The sequence below is a fragment of the Felis catus genome, chromosome C1 (genome assembly GCF_018350175.1).
Source record: "Felis catus isolate Fca126 chromosome C1, F.catus_Fca126_mat1.0, whole genome shotgun sequence".
In the NCBI taxonomy this organism is placed as follows: domain Eukaryota; kingdom Metazoa; phylum Chordata; class Mammalia; order Carnivora; family Felidae; genus Felis; species Felis catus.
The window spans coordinates 14,384,538-14,405,103 of record NC_058375.1 but is presented as its reverse complement, the minus strand read 5'-3'; the positions used below and the strand labels follow the sequence as shown (position 1 = coordinate 14,405,103).

The window sequence follows — 20,566 nt, the reverse complement described above, 5'->3', positions numbered from 1 at the left end:
GCTTGATAAGTTTTTAAACGTATTTATACACATGTAATCGGCACTGGGTGATAGAGAAGATTTTCATCACCCAGAAGCCTCACTGTGCCCCTTCTGAGCCAATACTTATGGCTTGCCATGGGCAACCTCTCTTCTGTCTTCTTTTACCTTAGACTGGGAAGGTATGGAATGAACTCAGTTCCGCAGATAAGTGTATCTGTTTATTATTGTGTCTGTGAGGCTCACTCCTATTGTTGTGGTTAGCCAGGCTTCATTCTTTTTCATTGTTTTGTAATATTCCACGCTACAAATATGGCAAAGTTACCCATTCCGCTGTGGACAAACATGTGGCTTGCTTCCAGCTTGCAACTATTATGAATGAAGCTTCTGTGAGCATTCATGTACATGCCCCGTGGTGGACAAAAGCCCTCATTTCTCAGGAGTAGAATTGCTGGGGTATAGAATTGCGTATAAAACACGTTTAGCTTTAATGATAAAGTCAAACCAGTTTCCAGAAGGTTGTACCATGAATACTCTCATCAGCCGTGTGTCCAAGTTCCGTGTTTCCCTCATCCTCACCAACACTTAGGATTGTCAGGCTTTTAATTTTGGCCATTCTGATGAGTAAGTAGCAGTATCTTGGGGTTTTAATTTTATTTCTCTGATGACTAATGGTGTTGAAAACCTCTTCGTGTGCTTATTGGGCCATTGGATATCTTTTTATGAAGTGCCTGTTCAAGTCTTTTGCCAGTTTTTAAATTTGCCTCATTTCTATTTCACCATGACTTATAAGAGTCGTTTATATACTAAGGATACAAATCCTTTGTTGATACACATACTGAAAATATCTTCCCCCAGTCCATGGTGTGTGTTTTCACTCTCTCGAAGATGATGAAGGCCTATTTATCAGTCTTTTCTTTCATGATTGGTAGTTATTGTGTCCATTTAAGTAACTTTGGCCTAACCCCTCACCCCCGTCTGCGTTTTTCACTGAGATTTTTTTTTTTCTTCCTGCAGGGCTGGAAATGGCCACGTGCAACAGTTCGAGTGAGGGGCTGCCTCCGGTGGCCGAGCCAGCCGTGGAGGGGGAGCCTCATCTGCCCGTGGGCCGGGAGCTGGCTGAGGCCAACCGCTTTGCCTATGCCGCCCTCTGTGGCATCTCCCTGTCCCAGCTATTTCCAGAACCTGAGCAAAGGTGAGTGCCTTTGTCCTTACAGAGGGAATGTCATGCTTCCTTGGGGAGGCAGTTACTGACAGCCAAGCCACCTGCCGGGTATTACTGGCAAAGAGGAGAAAGTCATTGCCCTTGCCTTGAAGGAGCTCACAGTCTAGAGGATTAGATAGCCTTCCTTCAGTACTCACTCATTCATACCTTCACCAGGCATTTTCTGGGCACCTACTTTGTGCCAGCCATGATTTGGAGTACATGGAAGGAATACGCAAATGAGATGGACAAGGCCAATGCTGTCCCTGCCCATAAACAGGACACAGCCTAACGGAGAAAAGATGCTTATTCATGCATGCAGCGTGCCTTCGTTGAGCACCTACTCTGTGCTGGGTGTCGTGCTAGGCCCTGTGGAGAAAACAAGCAAGGCCTGGCTCCTGTCCTCTAGGGGCTTATGGTCTGGGATGGGGGAAGGCACCCAAATAACTGACTACCATTATACTAGACAGATGGGGTAAGTGCCCGGATGAGTTCAAACCAGGTGTCATAGGAACAAAAGATTGATGGGTTTAATGACAACATGAGTATCTGTTGTTGCTGGCATCTAGGACAGATGTGTTTCAATCACACATTTGGAGTCAGAATAGCAGAGCTGTGAAAAGCCTCCAAGCCTTTGAGGGTTCTTGGGGAAGAGAGTTTAGAGGCAAGACGAGGGGGCGTAGGGAGGCAGACGGAGTGGTCCAGGGCCTGGAGCCTGCTTTGGATTCTGTGTCTCCCCAGGGCTGTGACCAGGGGTAGGCATGGGGGGGGGGTGGCACACAGGTAAGACTTTCCTTGGGGAGAATGGAGTTGACTCAGGGACAGGTTGGATGCTGTGGATGGGGCAGGGGGAGGAGCTGTCTATGGCCCCAAAGTTCCAGGTGGAGGGTGGGGCTAGATGGACAGAAATACCATCACCGAGAGGGGAAGCGACAGATGAGGGCAGGAAATGACAGGAGATTTTTTTGCATCTGTAGTATTTTCAGGACTTCCTCCCCAAAGGTCCCCTGTAAGTAAACTTCCCCATGCTTTAGGTCTTAGCTGGGTTTTTATTTGTTTTGTTTGTTTTTTATCTTCATCCATCCCGCTGAATACTTGAGCACAGCCCTCTACTTGGGGGGCACCTCTGGGACCCTCCCCATACCCTAGACCAGGGTGTTTCTCCAGCCACATGTTCAGCGACCCAGCCCTGCGACCACCACGCTCTGCCCAGCCCTTCCAGTTTGGGCTCTTGGAGGGCGGAGGCTGCCTGGTTCACCTGTAAGTCCCCAGAGCCTCCCGTACAGGTTGGTGTAGCCGACAAGCCAGTACATAATGGGGAGAACTTTGTGTACTTTGTTCACATCAGCAGATGTTCATGGGGCGCCCGGGTGGCTCAGTCAGTTAAGCATCCAACTTTGGCTTAGATCAAAGCCAAATTGATCTGAGGCTTAGATCGTGAGTTCGTGAGTTCGAGCCCCGTATCGGGCTCTGTGCTGACAGCTCAGAGCCTGGAGCCTGTTTCGGACTCTGTGTCTCCTCTCTCCGCCCCTCTCCTGCTCGTGCTCTGTCTCTTTCTCTCTCAAAAATAAATACTTAAAAGAAAAAGTTAGGGGCACGTAGGTGGTTCAGTCGACTGAGCGTCCAACTCCGGCTCAGGTCATGATCTCATGGTTCGTGGGCTCAAGCCCTACATCGGGCTCTGTGCTGACAGCTCAGAGCCTGGAGCCTGCTTCCGATTCTGTCTCCTTCTCTCTCTGCCCCTCCCCTGCTCATGCTCTGTCTCTCTCTCTCTCAAAAATGAATAAACATTAAAAAGAAATTTTAATACAAAAATAAAATAATGTTTAAAAATTTTTTAAAGTTAAAAAATAATTTTAATTAAAAAGACATTTGTTGGGGCGCCTGGGTGGCGCAGTCGGTTAAGCGTCCGACTTCAGCCAGGTCACGATCTCGCGGTCCGTGAGTTCAAGCCCCGCATCGGGCTCTGGGCTGATGGCTCGGAGCCTGGAGCCTGTTTCCGATAATGTGTCTCCCTCTCTCTCTGCCCCTCCCCCGTTCATGCTCTGTCTCTCTCTGTCCCAAAAATAAATAAAAAACGTTGAAAAAAAAAAAAAAAAAGACATTTGTTTTAAAATTTTTACAAAGCCCACAAATATTCATGAGCCTGCACCGTGTGCCAGGCCTGTGCTGGGCCCCACCTAGGATGGCACATGGAGAAGTGAGTTATCATCCTGTGTGTCCCCAGACCCCCAAACACACACACATCCAGGTACCACTTTAAGCACACATGCTCTTGCCTGGCCAGAAGCACTTGCCCTGGGGTATTTCCTTTCTGAAAGTTTACGATCCAGTTGTCGGTTCATTCCACGAGATCTCTGTTTTCTTAGGCCTAAAACACATTTTAAAAATGACTTCAGTCATTTTACAACCCAGATATACTTGTTGATCTCCGTAATCTTTTTCCTTTTAAGTTTACTTATTTATTTTGAGTGAGAGAGAGAGAGAGAGAGAGAGCACCCAAGCAGGTGAGGGGCAGACAGAAGGAGAGAGAATCTCAGGCAGGCTCTGAGCCATCAGCACAGAGCCCCGCTCGGGGCTTGAGCTCAGGAATCATGAGATCATGACTTGAGCCGAGATCAAAAGTCAGGTGCCCAACCAACTGAGCCACCCGAGGTGCCCCAGTTTCAGTAATCTTTAGAAAACCACTCTGGATTTTTTTGTCACGTGGGACATAAAAGCAAGCCTTTTTAATGTATTTATTATCTGAGCCATAAACATCACAGATAATATTCCCTAAAATTAACTCTGTTTATTAAGCGTGGAGAAATTAATGGGGTAGAGTAGGGGACCACAAACGTTTTCTGTAGAGGGCCAGGTATTTTAGGCTTGCGAGCCACGTAGCTGCTGTGGCGTCACTCAATTTTGCTGCCATAGCCTGGTAGGAGCCAGGAACAACATGTAAAGGATAAGTGTGGCTGTGTTCCAATAAAACTTCATTTACACAAGCAGGGCCAGCTTTGGGGTACGTGGGTAGTTTGCCGGCCCCTGGTGCTGGAGCTTTGGACTCATCGTGAGAAACGCTGGATTCCTGTTGAGGCTTTGTCTCAATATGGCATTGAACCTCTGCAGCCCACGTGCTCCATCCGTGGGGAAGGGGGGGAGGGGGTGGCGCAGGATGCAAGGGGACGTTTGATGCACCTGCCCAGCCAGTGCCCAGAGCTTGGTGAGTGCCCGGGAATATAATCCCTGGAGAGGGGCAGTCTCTGCGGTGGTTAAACACAGCCCCTGGTGTCATGGAGATGGGGGTTTGAACCCTAGAGCTGTCATGTCACCTCTCTGGGTCTAGGTTTCCTGATCTCTGGACTGGAGTAAAAATAACACGTCCGTCCCTGGTAGGGGTATGGCGAGAAGTAAATGAGTCGGTGTGTAGAAGGCGCTTACCTAGCACAGGGACTGACAGATAGTTGCTCTGTGATTGTCTTTTGTGATCACGGTTGCTGCTGATATCACACATTTCGATAAACCAACAACCACATTAAAAGCGATTACCAAAACCCCGCTGATCTAAACGCTGTTTGTGGTTTAATCAATGGCTGTGCTGCCGCTTTACGACCATATTTATTCATTTGTTCCTTTAAAGAAACACACACATAGCGCTTTATACGGGCCAGCTATTGTTCTGAGCACAAGGCCAAATGTTAACTTACTTAATCCGGTCGGCCACCCTGTGAAATGGGTTTCGCCATTATCGCCACCATTCTATAGACCAAGAAACTGAGGCACACGGAGGTTGAGTAACTGGTCCAAGATGACACAGCCAGTGACGGAGCTGAGATTTGAACCAGAGGCTGTGCTCTCTATGCCTCCACTCTTATTAGGAGATGCTTGTCTACATCCAAGACTTTCTTGTTGGACACAGGGCCAGGCCCTGCTTAGTTTACTCCGAAGGAATGTTTAGTTCACTACGTCGTTTCCTGCCTCCATACACACCCATGTAACCACCCCCGGGGTTATCCCAGTAGATTGCAGTGGGGTAAATTGTAATTGTAGTAGCAATAGCTAGCATTTATTGAAGGGTTATCAGGTGCCAGGCCCTATTACGATGTCACTTAATCTTTCTATCCAATCTCTGAGGCACATCCGCATTTTATAGCAGAGGAAAATGAAGCTAAGAGAAGTGAAGTAAGGACATGAACCCAGCCGCTGAGGGAGCCAGGACTCCCCGGGCACTGGACTTCAGAGCCTGACTCTGAAACCTATTCTCCGCTGCCTCCCTTGGCCACTTTATAACCAAAGCAGTGAGGCCAGCTGACATGACTTGAGGATCTCCTACATGCCAGGCCCTGCTCTGGATGCTTCGTATGTATCATCTCATTGAGTCCTCAAACAACTTAATGAAGTTGGTCTCAGGGCGCCTGGATGGCTCAGTCGGTTGAGCGTCCGACTTCGGCTCAAGTTATCTCTCAGTCCGTGAGTTCAAGCCCCCCGTCAGGCTCCGTGCTGACAGCTCAGAGCCTGGAGCCTGCTTTGGATTCTGGGTCTCCCTCTCTCTCTGCCCCTCCCCCACACTCTCTCTTTCTCTCTCTCTCTCTCTCTCTCACACACACACACACAAAGTAAATAAACATTAAACACATTTGAAGTTGGTCTCTTAAGCCCATTTGCAGATAGGGAAACTGGGGCAAGAGGAGGTCAGTTTACTTGGCATGGTACCACATTACTCAGATGTCCCTTCGGGAATGGCCTCCTCCCACCACTGCTGAGACAGGGCTGCCCGCACGGCCGGGGCTGCCTCGGCTGAGGAGAGCCATCTTGCCCACACTTCTGCCCCCTTCCTGGGCAGCCCTCTTCCAGTGATGGCCTGATGGGGCGGGCGTGGAAAGGCCCCACTGGGGGCAGCCCTGAAGGGTCTCCTGTCTCCCTGCAGGGTTGGCTGAGGCTTCTGTTGAGGCTGCACTGCAGCTCGGCCTGGCGGCCAGTCTTGCTTCCTGGAGACTGAACCATAACACTGTCAGGCCAGGGTTGTAGCTGGCCCGCAGCGACCTCTCCACTGGGCTTGGGCACTGGCGGCTCTAGGGAGGGGGTGGGTGGGCTGCCTGGGATCCATGGGGGCCCCCTGCGGTTGCCCACACCACCAGGGAGCTCAATTTGTTTTGGGGAGACCTGATTCCACCCCGGCCCCATCAGAACCCAGGGTGCAGAAGCCAGCATGAGGAGCCCCAGGGTAGTGTGGTCGAGGCAGGCTGGGACGTGGGTTTGCAGAGAGACTTGGCCTCTAGACCTCAGCCTTTTTTTTCTGGACTGGTGGGCTCACCTCCTAATTGACCCCCTGCTCCGGGGGCCCCCCATCCCCCCCACCTAGTTCACCACAGTCACTGCGAGGAACGTTGGTGGCTTTGAAGCAAAGCCTGATGTGGACTCTGTCCCAGTCTCCCAAACGCTGTGTGCCTCCCACAGCTCAGGGGTCCCTTTCCTCCTGGGGTCCTCCAGGGGTCCATCACCTGCCCAGGGACCCCTGTGGGACTAAAGCAAACGACGGCCATGGGCACCGTGGGGGGAAAGACCCTTCCTGTGTGCTTACCTGCTCCTGCAGCGGCCGACTTCTTTCCTGAAAGCATGTCCTCAGTGATTTCCGACAGCAGCAAATCAAATCACCTGTAGGATGCCTTTTCTAGCAGCTTCTAGCAGCTGCCCCTCACCTCTGCAGGTGGGTCTGGGCACTGCCTCTCTGGACACATGGGGCTCCATTCCTGCCTCTGGCCTGGCCCGTGGCAGGGCACGAGGGTGTGTGAGTCACGTACGTGTCTGTGAGCTTCTCCCCTGAGGCGGGGGTGCCTTGTTCCTCTGATTCCTCAATCCCCCGGCACAGGCCGGACGCAGGGCACCGGTCAGTAACTGCTCATTACCCTCCTTCCTGTGGCTCATCAGCTGCTTTGGTGAAAGTTCTGGTGGGGGAAGAAGCTAAGATCCACATCACCTGAAATTAAGTTTCTGGCTCTCTGTCTCCTTCCGTGGGTCACGGTCACCATGGTTTTTGTACAAGCTGGCTGTTCACACCCATGAACGCATCTCACCCGAACTTCCCAGTGGCCTCATGAGACGTGTTCTGGGAGCCCTGGGATCTAAGCCATGTCTGTCTTACAGCTCCTTCTGCACGGAGTTTGTGGCGGGCCTGGTGAAGTGGCTGGAGTTGCCTGGAGCCGTCTTGCCAACCATGACCGCTTTTGCCAACGGCCTGGGAGGCGAAGGAGCAGACGTGTTTGCTGCCATTTTATTGAAGGACCCCATCTTGAAGGACGACCCATTGGTGATCATTCAGGTACACCCACCACCCAGGGGGTGCAGCTGGCTGCGGGGGAAAGAACAAATGATTTCCTTTCAGAGTCAGCCTAGAAATCGCTTCTAGTGGGGTGGGGTCATTGAAAGCTAAAACAGTTCATCATAATATCACAGGATGATGATCAGAGCTAATAGTAAGTTACCGTTACTGCATATTTACCATGGCTTTAATTTAATACTTAAACAGTGCTTATTATGTGCTAGCACCTTACGAATATTAATCCATTTAATTCTGCAAGCCACTTTATGAGTTAGATTGCGTGATCATCCCCATTTTATAAATGGGAAAACTGAGGCCCCGAGAGGTTAAGTAACTTGTTCAGGGTCATGCGGCTTGACAGGTGGCTCAGCCGGGACTTGAACCTTGGCAGTCCGACCCCAGAGTCCGGGCTCCTGAGTGCTAAGCTGTGGTGCCTCTTTTTGGAAGCAGGAGCTCTGCTCTGTGCCCTTGGGTATGTCACTCAGCCTGCTCAGGGTGCAGTTACAGCAGGCAGCTTATGACGTGGGCTGTTGTCGAATCAGTGGGTTGCCCTCCTTGAAAGTCTTACCCATTTCTTTCTTTATTTTCCTACCTGTGTGGCTGGCTCACCACTAGAACACAGGGCAGAGATATTTGGTCGGTCTCGTTCCCCCACTTGGTAAAAGTCAGTAAGTGCTGTTCAAACAAGCAGGCTAGTTACATATCGAACGTATTGCTAATTCCTGTCCCCTTTTCCCCCAGGACCTTCTGAGCTTCTCCCTCCAGGATGGTGAGTTGATTTTCTAAGTTCTGTATATTTGGGGTGCTCATCTCCACCCTTGGCCAGGAAAGCCAGTGACAGGTGTTGCGACCTGGGGACCTACCCCCCCGCCCCCACCATGGTCTTTTGGTGCAGGGAAGGAGAGGGAACCCTTGTGTGATGGGGGAGCCAGTAAGCACTTCGTTTGTGCCAGACATTGTGGGTGCTCGATAGTTATTTCTCAAGGCCCCATAGTTTTACCTCCTAAGTAGCTCTTGGGTCTGGTTCCTTCGCTGTCTCCACCTGCCATCCCAGCCCCAGCCACCGTTGCCCCTTCCTGGCATCCTCACTGGTCTTCCTGCCTCCATTCCAGTCAGCGCTTTGTTCTCACGCTGCAACTCAGTGATCTTTCCAGATGCACGTGGGACCACGCGCGGCTCCCTCTGCCCTCGGGAGCGTGGCCCCCAGCCTACCCCCGCCCATCTCTCAGCACACCTGTCCCCCCTCTCCACAGCGGCCTCCCCAAGCGCCTGTGCTTCCTGCACCGTGGACTTTGCACATGCCCTTCCCTGCTCCTCTTATCCAGTTACTGCTACCTTGCCCTCAACCCTCCACTCAGGCATCTGTTCCCTGGGGAAGCCTCTGCCCCCACCCCCTCACCCCCACCCCCCGTCTGGGTTGCTCCTCCCAGCACCACGTGGCCACAGCTGCAATTGAATGGTTACATGATTCTTTGCAGACTTCTCCTCTGGACCATCAGTGCCAGGCAGGCAAACCCACATCTGGTTTCCTTCACCACGTGTTTCTAGTACCTAACATAGCACCTGGAACATAGTTCATGCTCAGTAGCTATCTGTTGAATGAATTAATGAGATAGATCTTACTGCCCCGTTTTGTGGATGAGGAAGTCGGCTCAGAGAGGTTAAGTGATTTACCCAAAGCTGCACAGCAAGTGGCAGTGTGGGATTCTACCTGCTTTCTTTCCTGGGGCTGTCATGACAAATTACCGTAAACTGGGCAGCTTGAAGCTGCAGAAATGTATTCTCGCACAGCTCTGGAGGCCCGAATTCTGAAAGCAAGGTGTCAGGCAGGGTCTTGTTCCCTCTGAAGGCTGTTGGGGAGACTCCTTCTTGGCTCTTTCAGATTCTGCTAGCTCCCGGTGTTCCTCCGCCTGTGGCTGTATCTCTCTGGTCTCTGCCTTCATTGTCCCGTGGCTTCCTCCTCCCTTTGCTCTCCTCTCTTCGCCTCCTGTAAGGACGTTGTACAGGTTGTCCTCATCTGGAGATCTTTAACGTAATTATATCTGCAAAGATCCTTTTTCCAAATAAGGTCACGTCCCCAGGTGTCAGGGCGTGGATGTATCTTTTGGGGTCACCATTCAACCCCCTGCAGCACCCCAGGGTGCTCTCCATCAAACGCCTGGGCTGCCTCGTGAGCAGCCCCCTGCCCCCGTAGCTCCGCATCAGATTCTCCCCACCACCTCCTCTCTGCCCGGGCTCCCCTGTTACTGTGTGTGCGGCTTCTTCTGTTCCCTGAGCTGGCGAGGGGTTTTGGCACAAAGATCTCCGATGTTTATTCTGACGGCAAGCAGGGAGGAGGAACAGAGAATGACCGGTGAAATCCCAACAACCTCCAGACCATCACATGGGGCAAAATTTTGCTGGAAAAATTACGGAAAATTACATTAAAAAGGGACCTAGGGAAAGTGGCACCAACTTCCCGTTGGAGCCCTGGCTCGTGGGGAGCGGAGGGTGGGAGGAGGAAGAAGAATGGAATCACGAGGACAGCATGTGCAGGAACACGGGAGGAAAGGGCACACGGGAGAAGGTCACTGGGGGCAGGAGCCCGGCGGGCAGGGCTTTGAGCCACCTTGGCGGCTGAGCTGGGGAAGACAGCAGGGTGCATTTCCCCTGGGCAGACTTTAGGAGGCGTCCCCACCGGCCAGGCGTGAGGAAACGTGGCCTCAGCGAGGGCAGCCGAGATTCTGGGGTGAAGGGCTGCCCCAGGAGTCATTCTGATGGAGAGACAGCAGAATGGCTGACGGACCAGACAGAGGGAATGCAGGAGAGCGACCAGGAGTGACGTCTCGTCTCTGGAATTATTCTGGTTGCCCGATGCCGGTTGCCTGCGTGTTCGGATCCATCTGGGGAATCCTGGTGTGTGTCTTAAGTGACGCTTTCAGGCACAGTGGCGGTCAGGGACCCTAAGAGAGTAGGGAGCCTCCAGAAGCCTGACGCGACAGGTCACAGAAGCTGGTTTCTCACCCACGCTTGCAACTAAAGCTTTGTTCAGCGCGAGGTCCGTGGGGATGGCAGAGCACAGAGGTCACCCTACCTTGGGGCTTCTTACTAGGAGACGAATACATTTTTCTTTCGTATTTTTTTTTTAAAAAGAAAGAGCCTTAAGTCCCTGCTCTTCACAGTGTGGTCCGTGGACCAGCAGCGTCAGCATCCGGGAACTTAGGTGGAAGGCCACCCTTGGGCACCACCCAGGCCTACTGAACCAGATTCTGTGCATTGACAGGATCCCAGGGGGTTCCTTTATAGTCTGAGAAGCGCAGCTCTAAGGCTCAAAACCCAGAGTATATTTTTTGGTCCTCCTGTATCCAGACAAAATATTTTCACTCCATTTCTCAGAGCTGAATGGGGCCCCAAGGGTGATTTGCTGAGCCCCTGGTCTCGGACACGTGTGGCATTAAGTAATACTCCTCTGTTTGCTGGCGAGGCTTGCCCCAGGAAGTGGGACAAGTGGTCTGAGAACATTGCTCAGTCATATCACTGCTTTTGGGTTTTTGGTTTGTTTTTGTTTTTTTTTAACAGAAGTAAGGGAGGGATAATGATGTCTGATTCTCCCGGATGCTCGCAGAGGAAAGGATTTGAGTTTGCACGGAGGTCTGAGACCCAAGTGGCTGGAGAGCACAGACACTCTCACGTTATAATCCTGTAATGACTAAGCCACCAGCCGAGCATTCACTGAGCGTCTACTGTTGCTGAGGGCTGTGCAGCACCCCTCCCCCCGGGTGGGGAGGTGGGGCATGGTTGAGGCTGTTGCTTCCATTTTGTAGGTCTGAGACACATGGTCAAGGTCATCTTGGATGAGCCTCTCATTTTTCCAAGTGGAGAGATTAAGGCCCAGAGAGGGGAAGAGGCTCTCCCAGGGACGCACAGCGCCAGAGGCAGACTAGGAGTCAGACCCAGGTCTCTGGCCTCCCGGACCACTGCCTTACCACTGGGTGGGAGGAGAAGCTGTCCCAGTGCTCCTGCATTTGCCTCAGTTTCTCCTTTACCTGGAGAGCCGTGTTCATCCCACCCCGCTTCCCGCCCCCCACCTGCAAACCACAAACCCTCCCGAGCACCCTCGAGCAGTTAGGACACAACTTACCCCTTCTGCTATGGGTGACCTTGGCCACAAGGTCTTGTTCTTGCAGAACAGTTGGGGTGGGTTTAAAACTGCATGTCTTATGTCACCACCCGGTACGTCCCAGGGGCGTTCTCTGAGCTGCATTGAGCCCAGCACTGCCTTTTAGATTCTGTTGACAGTAAGCACCACTTGGCACCTGGCCCTTTTCACACATTGTTGCGTTTCACTCTCACAGCCACCTTTACTGCAGGCACCCCGCCCACTTTACAGAGGAGCGAACCTCAGCTCAGAGTAACTGAGTAACTGGCCTAAGCTGGTGAGTGGCAGAGCTCGACTTTCTAAAACAAGTACTGCTCACCAAAACCTTAGCAGATTTTACCCCCAAGGGTTGGGATATCCAGAGGCGTCCCCACGGAATGTCATAGAACCCCGTATCTGAATAACACCAGTCCCCGATCACATCGGGGGGCCTTTGGCTTATCTGATGGCCTCACCAAGTGCCTGCAGACATGAACAAGAGTAGCTTCAGCAATACACTGGGACCCAGTGGGGGCAGGTGCTGGGGTTCCAAAGGTCTACAGAGGTCAGAGGTGGGACCCTGAAACCATCTAGACCGCCATCTCATCATATAGATGGGGAACTGAGGCCCAGAGATGGGACTGGCTCGCCAGTAGTTGTCATGGCTAACTCTTTATCCATATTAATGAAGAACCAGGGACCAAGAAGTGGGGGCATTTCGGGAGTCAGCCTGCCTGGGTGTTAAAATTCAGGTTGTACTTTGGCAAGTAACTGAACGTCTCTGTGCCTCAGTTTCCTAAGGTGTCAAATGAGAATAAGAGTAGTCTTTACAAGGTGGTGGTAAGGATTCAGTGAGAAACACATGCCAAGTGCTGTGAACAGGGCTGGCCATGAGTGCCGCTCACATGTGGTGGGGGTTAGAGGTAAATGGCAAAGCCCTGGAAATCAGGAAAGCTGGATACTTACCCTGTCCCTGAGACGCCCCCGTTGTGTGACCTTGATCAAGCCACTTAGCCTCTCTGAACTGCAATATCAAATAAAAATAAGGGGCAACAGCCAAATGCTCCTTAAAAACAACAAACAAACAAACAAAAACTGTCTTTGGTTCTAAGAGCACAGTTAGGGATCTTGGAAGGAGAAGATCAGAGTCATTGTTGGCCCATTTTTTTAGGTACTTACTTCCCCCGTAAACTCCACGAGGGCAGGGCCCTGGTCTGGCTTGTTCACCATTGCATCCCAACATCTACCATACTGATGGGCACATAGTAGGCATATAGTAATTATTAGATGGATAGATGGAAGGATGCATAGATAGAAGGATGGATGGATGGATGGATGGATGGATGGATGGATGGATGGATGGAAGAACAAGTGGACAGGTGGACAGAAGGGTGAATGGATGAATCAATGAATGGATAAATGGAAGGATGGAAGGATGGATGGATGGATGGATGGATGGATGGATGGATGGATAGGTGGATGGATGGCCTTCCTTTAGAGAATGAGCTTGGATATTAGCAAGGTGGTTTGTCTGAACTTGAGGGTTAAACCATCTTCTTCTACAGAGATTAATACAATAGGAAGAGGCTTTCTGTGCCCCTAGGTTTCTCTCTGGGTGTGAGGTGGGGTGATTAGTCGTGGAATCAGCCCAGAAATTCAGTATGAAAGACGGCATTTCTCAGAACTTCCTGGAAGTTTGACCTTTACCGACAGTACTGGGATCTTCGTCACCAGACGGCGCCATCTTGGCAGCTGGATGGACTTCTTTGTGCGCTAATCATGTTCTCTTCATCCACTAACAACCCACCACACTCTTTCCCCACACAACTGAAAAAAATGAGTCTTCTCTATGTGAAGGTTCAACTGAATCCAAACTGATAGCTCTCAGCCAGGTTCCTCAAGCTCAGCACTATTGGCATTTGGGACTGGATCATTCTTTGTTCTGGGGTCATCCATGCACTGTAGGACGTTGAGCAGCGTCCCTGGCCTCCACTCACTAGATGCCAGTAGCCCTTCCTGGGTTGTGACAACCAAAAATGTCTGCAAAGTTGCCAAATGTCGTCTGGGGAGCAAAAATGTCCCTGGTTGAGAACCAGTGTTCTAGGCCCCAGAATTCGCCCATCTCAGGTGGGGCCGTTTTGTGTACAGCTGGTAGTCTTTATAAGTTATCCTAGTTGCTCTCCTAGGTTCTGCACGTGGACTGGGAATTGCTACACAGTATATAACCCTCAGGTCAACTGCTGAGGAAGGCAGTATTACCCCCACTGACCGGGGAGGCAGTCAGGCTCAGGAGGTTAAATGAGTAGCCCAGGGTTACATTTCAAAGGAAGTTTCGGAATTCCATTTAAGGCAAAGTGAGTGTCACCGTGAGCTCTGCGCTGGTGGCCAGGAAACTTCACCTGAATCGTGGGGTTTGCCCTCTGTACTCTGAATCCAAGATAGCATCGACTCCAGGCTATGGGACTGGACGTCCAGGCAGTCTTCGCACAGACTTGATTCTACTTTGTGATGTCTTTATTACTGAGTTGCAAACCCTCCCTCCCTGATGAATCAGAGAAGACTGAGGTGTTGGTGTCTTGGCGTGGTGAAATTGCAAACACCATCACCTGATTGCTGAGTTTTTTTCCTGCAACTTGAGATTCATGCAACCTGTTATCAGTATCAAAAACCGGTCCAAACACCGGCAGGTAAGAACTGAGCACCCACTGTGTGCGCCTGGTCCTGTGCGAGGCCCTGAGAGTAGTTCTCCTCATAGCTGATACTCCTTGAGGGCCCACTGTGTGCACACCCTGAGCTAAGTCTTTATGCTAATTCATTAAACGCCACAGTGACCCTAATGCGCAGATGCTATTACTATTTCCATTTTACAAAAGAAGAAACTGTGGCCCAGAGAGGGAAATAACCTGCCTAAGGTCACACAGCTGCAAAGCGGTGGGGCCAGGGTTCAGACACCGGCGGCGTGGTTCTAGAGTCTACTCTTAGCTCCTGCTGTGCTTCCCACGTAGGTAGAAATTGATTAAAAAATCCTCTTCCTCATAGCTGACTTTGAGGAGATTTGACAAGGTCAGAATTGAGAGGGGGTACCCCAGGTGGCAGGAAGAACGAGAGGGTGGAGCTGAAGGACCATGACCTTGAAGTAGCCTTGTCACCACCCTCATGCCCTTAATTGCCCCCCCCCCCCCCCCGTTCCGTGGACGGAAAAGGCAGGCGTCATACCCGGAACAATCTGAGTTCAGTTCCTGCCCTGTGGGGGGGGGGGGGGGGGCGTCCTAAAGGTCGCATCCCTCCATCTGTGTTCTGCGTCGCAAAGTGAAGACGCTAGGCAGACAGAAAAGCTTAAACCCAGGGCCTAGTGGTGGGCAGCGTGGGACGGGGTTGGAGTAAGCCGTAGATTCTTTATATGCAAAAAAAGTTCACTTAGTGTAAAAATGGGGATACATTTTCTCGAAGTTTCTAAAAGTCGGTGAGTTGAGGGGCGCCTGGGTGGCTCAGTTGGTGAGGCATCTGACCTCGGCTCAGGTCATGATCTCGTGGTTCGTGAGTTTGAGCCCCACATCGGGCTCAGTGCTGACAGCTCAGCGCCTGGAGCCTGCCTCAGATCCTGTGTCTCCCTCTCTCTCTGCCCCTCCCCTGTTAATGCTCTCTCTCTCCAAAAATGAATAAACATTAAAAAAAAAAAAAAAAGACAGCCACAGTGGAATGAACAGAAACGTTGGCATCAGATAAGCCCCACATCGTCATCCAGGCTCCATCACTCTCTCAGATGAGTGACTTTGAAAGTTTCCCTGCTTCTGGGCTTCCCTCTTGTACAAAGCTGAGCATCATCATTCTAAGCTCCTAAGACCGTTGGGAGGGCGGCCAATCACATGTGCAAGCTCCTGGGGTGGTGATACCTGGCACTTTAGTAGGGGTGCCATGGACAACGATTTTCCTTCCCGCCCAGGTAGCACAGGGGGCCATCTTGGTCACGCCCCTGCCTCTGGGCATCAGGGTGCCCAGACCTTCTCAGACCAGGACGTCCCCTGCTGTGTTTCTCATAGTGGGGACCACCCGCTCCAGGATCACCTGGGGAGCTTGTTAAAGGTGCAGATTCCTGAGCCCCATGCCAGACCTGCACGTGGGGCCTGGGGATCTGAATCTTCACCAGCTCCCCTGTGACCTCCCATTGTGGGTCTCAAGACTGCACGTCACCACATCTGCATTCACATGCTCACTGACTTGGAGATTCCCGTCTCCTGAGGTCCCGAGAGGTGGGGGTGCAGAGGCTGCCCTGGGGCTGCTCCAAGCCCATCTGACCTTGGACTTTTGCAGGTTCCTCCCAGAGAGGGTGGGGGGACGGTGGGGGTGGGGACAGGTACCGTGGGGCTGACCCTTAGATCTCTGAGCTGGAAGGGACCTCAGGAGACCAGCTTCTCTGGCCTTAGTCCTTTGGGTGGGTTTCCAGAAGTGCCAGCCCAGGCGCTGGACTGGGACAGGAGCAGCCGGGGCGGTCGTGGGGTCCCACTGCCCACTGCCAGGCAGGCTGGGGAAGATCAAAGCCTGACACAGATTCGAGGGGAGGCCAGGAGGGAGGAGCAGAAGCCAAAAGCCATGTGTCAGCTTGGGAGGTGCGTCAAGACCGTGTTTTGCTGTCTCAGCTGTGGCTCCTGTGTTCTGGGCCAGGACAAGGGCACAGCCTCTGCAGCCAGACCGCCCGCTTCACCACTCACCAGCTGGGCGACCCGGGGCAAGCGACCAAGCTCTCTGTGCCTCTGTTTCCTCTTTGATTAAATGGAGATACCATAACAGCTGCCTCCTGTAGTGGCTGTGAGGGTTCAGGGAATCAGTGCATGTGGAGGGCAGCACCAAGTGTGGTTTCGAGTGAGCAGTGCATACGTGAAGCTTCCAGTATGAATATGATTATTAATCGCAGGGTGTTTCTGCCAGAAGGGGATACGAATCTCTTCCAGCATAATTATCCCCCCCTATTTTGGACCTCTCCCAACTGAGATCCGTTCGTTCGTTTGTTCATTCGTTCATTCCTACAAATACTCCATTCTTCACTCTTACAAAGATAATTACACATCTGCTTGGTTTTAGGCACAGAGCTAGGTGCTAGGGAAGTACAATGAATTTGTAGCTTATTTCCTAGAAGGAGAGACAAAAACGATAAACTAGGAGGCAAATTGAAAAGTTTTAGGGGCGCCCGGGTGGCTTAGTCGGTGAGCGTCCAACTCTTGATCTCGGCTCACGTCATGATCTCACGGTTTGTGGGTTCGGGCCCCGTGTCAGGCTCCGTGCTGACAGCGTGGAGCCTGCTTGGGATTCTCTCTCTGTCTCCACCCCTCCCACACTTGCATGTGCTCTCTTTCTCTCAAACTAAATGCACATTAAAAAATAAATAGATAAGGGGTGCCTGGGTGGCTCAGTTGGATAAGCCTCCAACTCTTGATTTCAGCGCAGGTCATGATCTCACGGTTCGTGGGTTCGAGCATCACACCTGGCTCTGCGTTGATGGTGTGGAGCCTGCTTGGGATTCTCTCTCTCTCCCTCTCTCTCTGCTCCCCCATCTCTCAAAATAAATAAACTTAAAAATGAATAGATAAATAAATAAAACTAAAAATTAAGCTTTAAATGGTGATAAGAAAATACCTCCTGGTAAAGGTATAGAAAGCAGTAGAGTCAGGGAGGACTTCTCAGAGGAGGCAGCACTTAAGGAAGGAACTGAGTGATAAACAGGTCCGAGAGAGTATGCTAGGCGCTGTGAAGACTTTGACATTCGAGAGTAATTCATCACTGTAAGAGATGACCCTACCCAGAGTAGGAGAGAGGCCTTACCCAGTAAAGCCGCTGTCTCCTTGTCTCCTGGGGAAGCAGAACTCAGATGGTCCTGGAAATAGGGAATAAGAGTGGGCATATCAGAGAATCCTGGCAGACAAGGGAGAGCTTCAGTTAGTTAATGAGCCAACACGTCTTACTAATTGCCAAGCATCGTCCAGGGCACTGGGAGACAAGGAACAAACACAAGGTTTCTGCCCTTGTGGGCCTGACTCTCTGGTGGGGAGAGCCGGACAATAACTCTATCCACGGATCCAACAGTGGTGGGAACCGGGGGTGGGGACAGCATGACCAGAAGTGGGCTGCTGTACTTTAGAGACTGATGGCTTCTCTAAGGAGGTGATATTTGCAACCTGAGTGATGAGAAGGGACCAGCCTGGCAGAGCTCCGGAGGAGGAGCTTTCGAGTTAGAAAAGCAAGCGCAAAGGCCCTGGGGTGGGAAAGAGCTTGCCTTCCTGTTGGGTCAGATACTGGTGCATGACACAGGAATCAGTGGAAAGTGATGCGGGAGAGGGAGGGTGGCTAGGGGCCAGCTAATGTACAGCCTTGCGGACCAGGGGAGGAAGTGTGGATTTTATTCTGAGTGCACTGGGAGAGTTTTTAGTTGGGGAGAGAGCACGATCTGCCATATGACTTCGCCCTTCTGGCTGCTGTGTGGCAAGTGTAGTGCTGGCAAGAGTGAAAGATGAGTACCTGCGTGACGGCTGGTAGTTGAAGAGGGAAGGCGGTCACAGGGGCAGCGGCAGGCGGCGGTGGTGGGAATCGGGTGCCAGGGTCAGACTCAGGATAGATTGTGGAGGTGCAGCTGGCGGCACTGGTGGGACTGAACGTCGGGGTAGGGCAACAAGAAAAACCAGGAACAAGGCCCAGGCATTTGACCTGAGCTCCACAGCAGGAGAGTCGGGCCCTTGGGCAGTGAACTTGGGCCACCCGGCAAGTTGGCCGCAGAGACCAGAAGACCCCAGTGTCAAGGTTGCCGGAGGCTCCTGCCTCTCCCCAACTGCCCACCACCTGCCTTGAAAGAACCTCAGCCCCAAATCCCGCAGCCTGGCCCCCAGTGACCCTTACAGGAGGCTGACGTTCCAGAACCCCGTGCCTGAGAATATCTTGGGAGGTTAATCTCCTGTGCATCTGGTAACCTATATTCCAGAAGCTGAATCACTGCTGGCTTAACCAGTGGAGTATGAATTAGCAGGTAATTATGATTGCCACCAATTAATCCCCGTGGCCAAGGCTGGCTTAATTTCCACAGCTCGACTATCACCTGGGTGCAGTCGTCTCTGATCCTTTGAGAAAGTGAGGAGCTCCTGTGTGAGGCTTTAACTGAGCTAGTGATCCCAAGCCACGACGTGTCTGTTCCTCAGCACGTACACAGTTGCTTGTCTAAGGAGGCAGTCCAGGACAGCAGGGCAAAGGCTATCAGATCGTGGCTCGCTCTGAGTGCCCTAGTGCACGGAAGGAGCCGGTCTACTCCACAGAAGCTGAAACTTCAGGACTTTGGGGGGGGGGGGGGTGCTATGTCATGTTGAAGGCTAGCCACTACTACTTTAGTATAATATGATTGCCCACACTGCGGACACCCAGCGCAGGAGTCTAATTCCGTGACATTCATCAGGGGCCGCTCGTGGACCAGGAGTCCTCTCCTCAAAACTTTGTGAGGTGACTCTCACCACTTCCGTTTTCCACCTGAATGAGGACGTGCTTTTTGCCCAGGGTTAGACACACAGAGAGGGTCCCTACCCAGATCTGTCAAGTTACTCATTGAACATTTATTCTTTGTGGCAAGCACTATGCTAAGGACTAAAAATAGAGCAGTGATTACCCTTATAACATTTATATTTCGGGAGGAGAGACAAACAAGTAAATGAATATATGAGACAGTAGGAAGCTCTGTGCGGAACGAAATGCAGGGAAAAGGAACGGAGAGTGCTGGAGGGATGGTCAGGGAGGCCTCTCTGGGCAGGAGGATTTAAACAGAGACCTGAGGACCGCCCGGGTGGCTCAGTCGGTTAAGCATCCGACTTCCGCTCAGGTCATGATCTCACGGTTTGTGGGGTTCGAGCTTCGCACTCTGTGCTGACAGCTCAGAGCCTGGAACCTGCTTCAGATTCTGTGTCTCCCTCTCTCTCTACCTTTCTCCAACTCGTGCTCGCTCACTCTCTCTCTCAAAAATAAACATTAAAAAATAAACAGAAACCTGAATAGGGAGACGCCCCACATGAAGATCTGAGGAATGAGCCTTTTTAGGTAGTGGAAACAGCAAGTGCACAGTCCCTGAAGCAAGAACATTCTAGAAGGCAAGGTCAGGGACTTTGACTGATCAGGGGGTCTCATAGGTCAAGTTAGGGTTTGGCTTTGGTTCTGTCATGACCAATTTCTTCATTATCACCAAAGAAAAAAGAAAGCAGAGTGAGACCCCTGACTGGAGTCCCATCTCCAGTCATGGAGTTGTTTCTGGGTTGGGGAAGAATCAAGGAGGGCAAGTGGGAGACTGAGGGAGGGAGACCCGAGAGCAGAGTCAGGAGTAACAGCTCTGTGCCTCTGACTCCCGGCCCCCAGGCCAGTGGTCCTCAAATCTGGCTGTGTACCTGCAGCCCCCGGGGCCCGTCCCACCACTATGGAACCAGAATCTCTTGGTGGGGGAGAGTGGCACTCAGGGGTCCGAGTAACACCACTCTTGTCCCCACCAGAGTTTGGAGCCAGTTGGGTGAGGCAGAGGGGAGCCCCAGTGTCAGCGGATGACAGGAGACTATGGTGGCAGTTTGGGGACTTGAGGTGCTGACATGCCTCACCCCAAGGGGCCTCGCTGCCCCGCTAAGCTCACCATGTGGGAGAGCGGCCAGGTTCTCTACAGAGAACAGGGACCACCAGACTGTCCTGGTCGAAAAAGCCGCCCTCCCAATGGAATGGGGTGGGGGCGGTGGAGAAGCAGGGAAAGGACGCATTAGAGCTGCTTTTGGATAAACTAAGGGTCCCGGGCCCTTGGGCTGTGAGGGTGAAGGAGGAGGATGGGTGTATTCCCGGTCTCATTTGGGTGGCTGAGCCGTGTCACTCTCTGACATGGGGCACCCTCAGGTCCCCCACTCTGCACTAACCAGATACTAATGCATTCTTACAAGCTTCCGGGCTATAATAAATAGAGCTTGGA

At 51.9% G+C, this 20,566-nt stretch overlaps 1 protein-coding gene across 8 annotated transcripts in view; it reads left to right on the top strand.

Annotated features, from left to right (window-relative positions):
* The window catches only part of TMCO4 (transmembrane and coiled-coil domains 4), a 94,063-nt gene that overhangs the window by 14,185 nt on the left and 59,312 nt on the right, over positions 1-20,566 (top strand). For all 8 annotated transcript variants that reach the window (XM_023258226.2, XM_023258225.2, XM_023258224.2 and 5 more), the window contains 3 exons: positions 997-1,174; positions 7,310-7,484; positions 8,226-8,253. In XM_023258226.2, coding sequence (XP_023113994.2) covers positions 1,005-1,174; positions 7,310-7,484; positions 8,226-8,253 — 373 coding nt within the window. In that variant the 5' untranslated portion in view covers positions 997-1,004. The remainder of the gene's footprint in view (positions 1-996; positions 1,175-7,309; positions 7,485-8,225; positions 8,254-20,566) is intronic.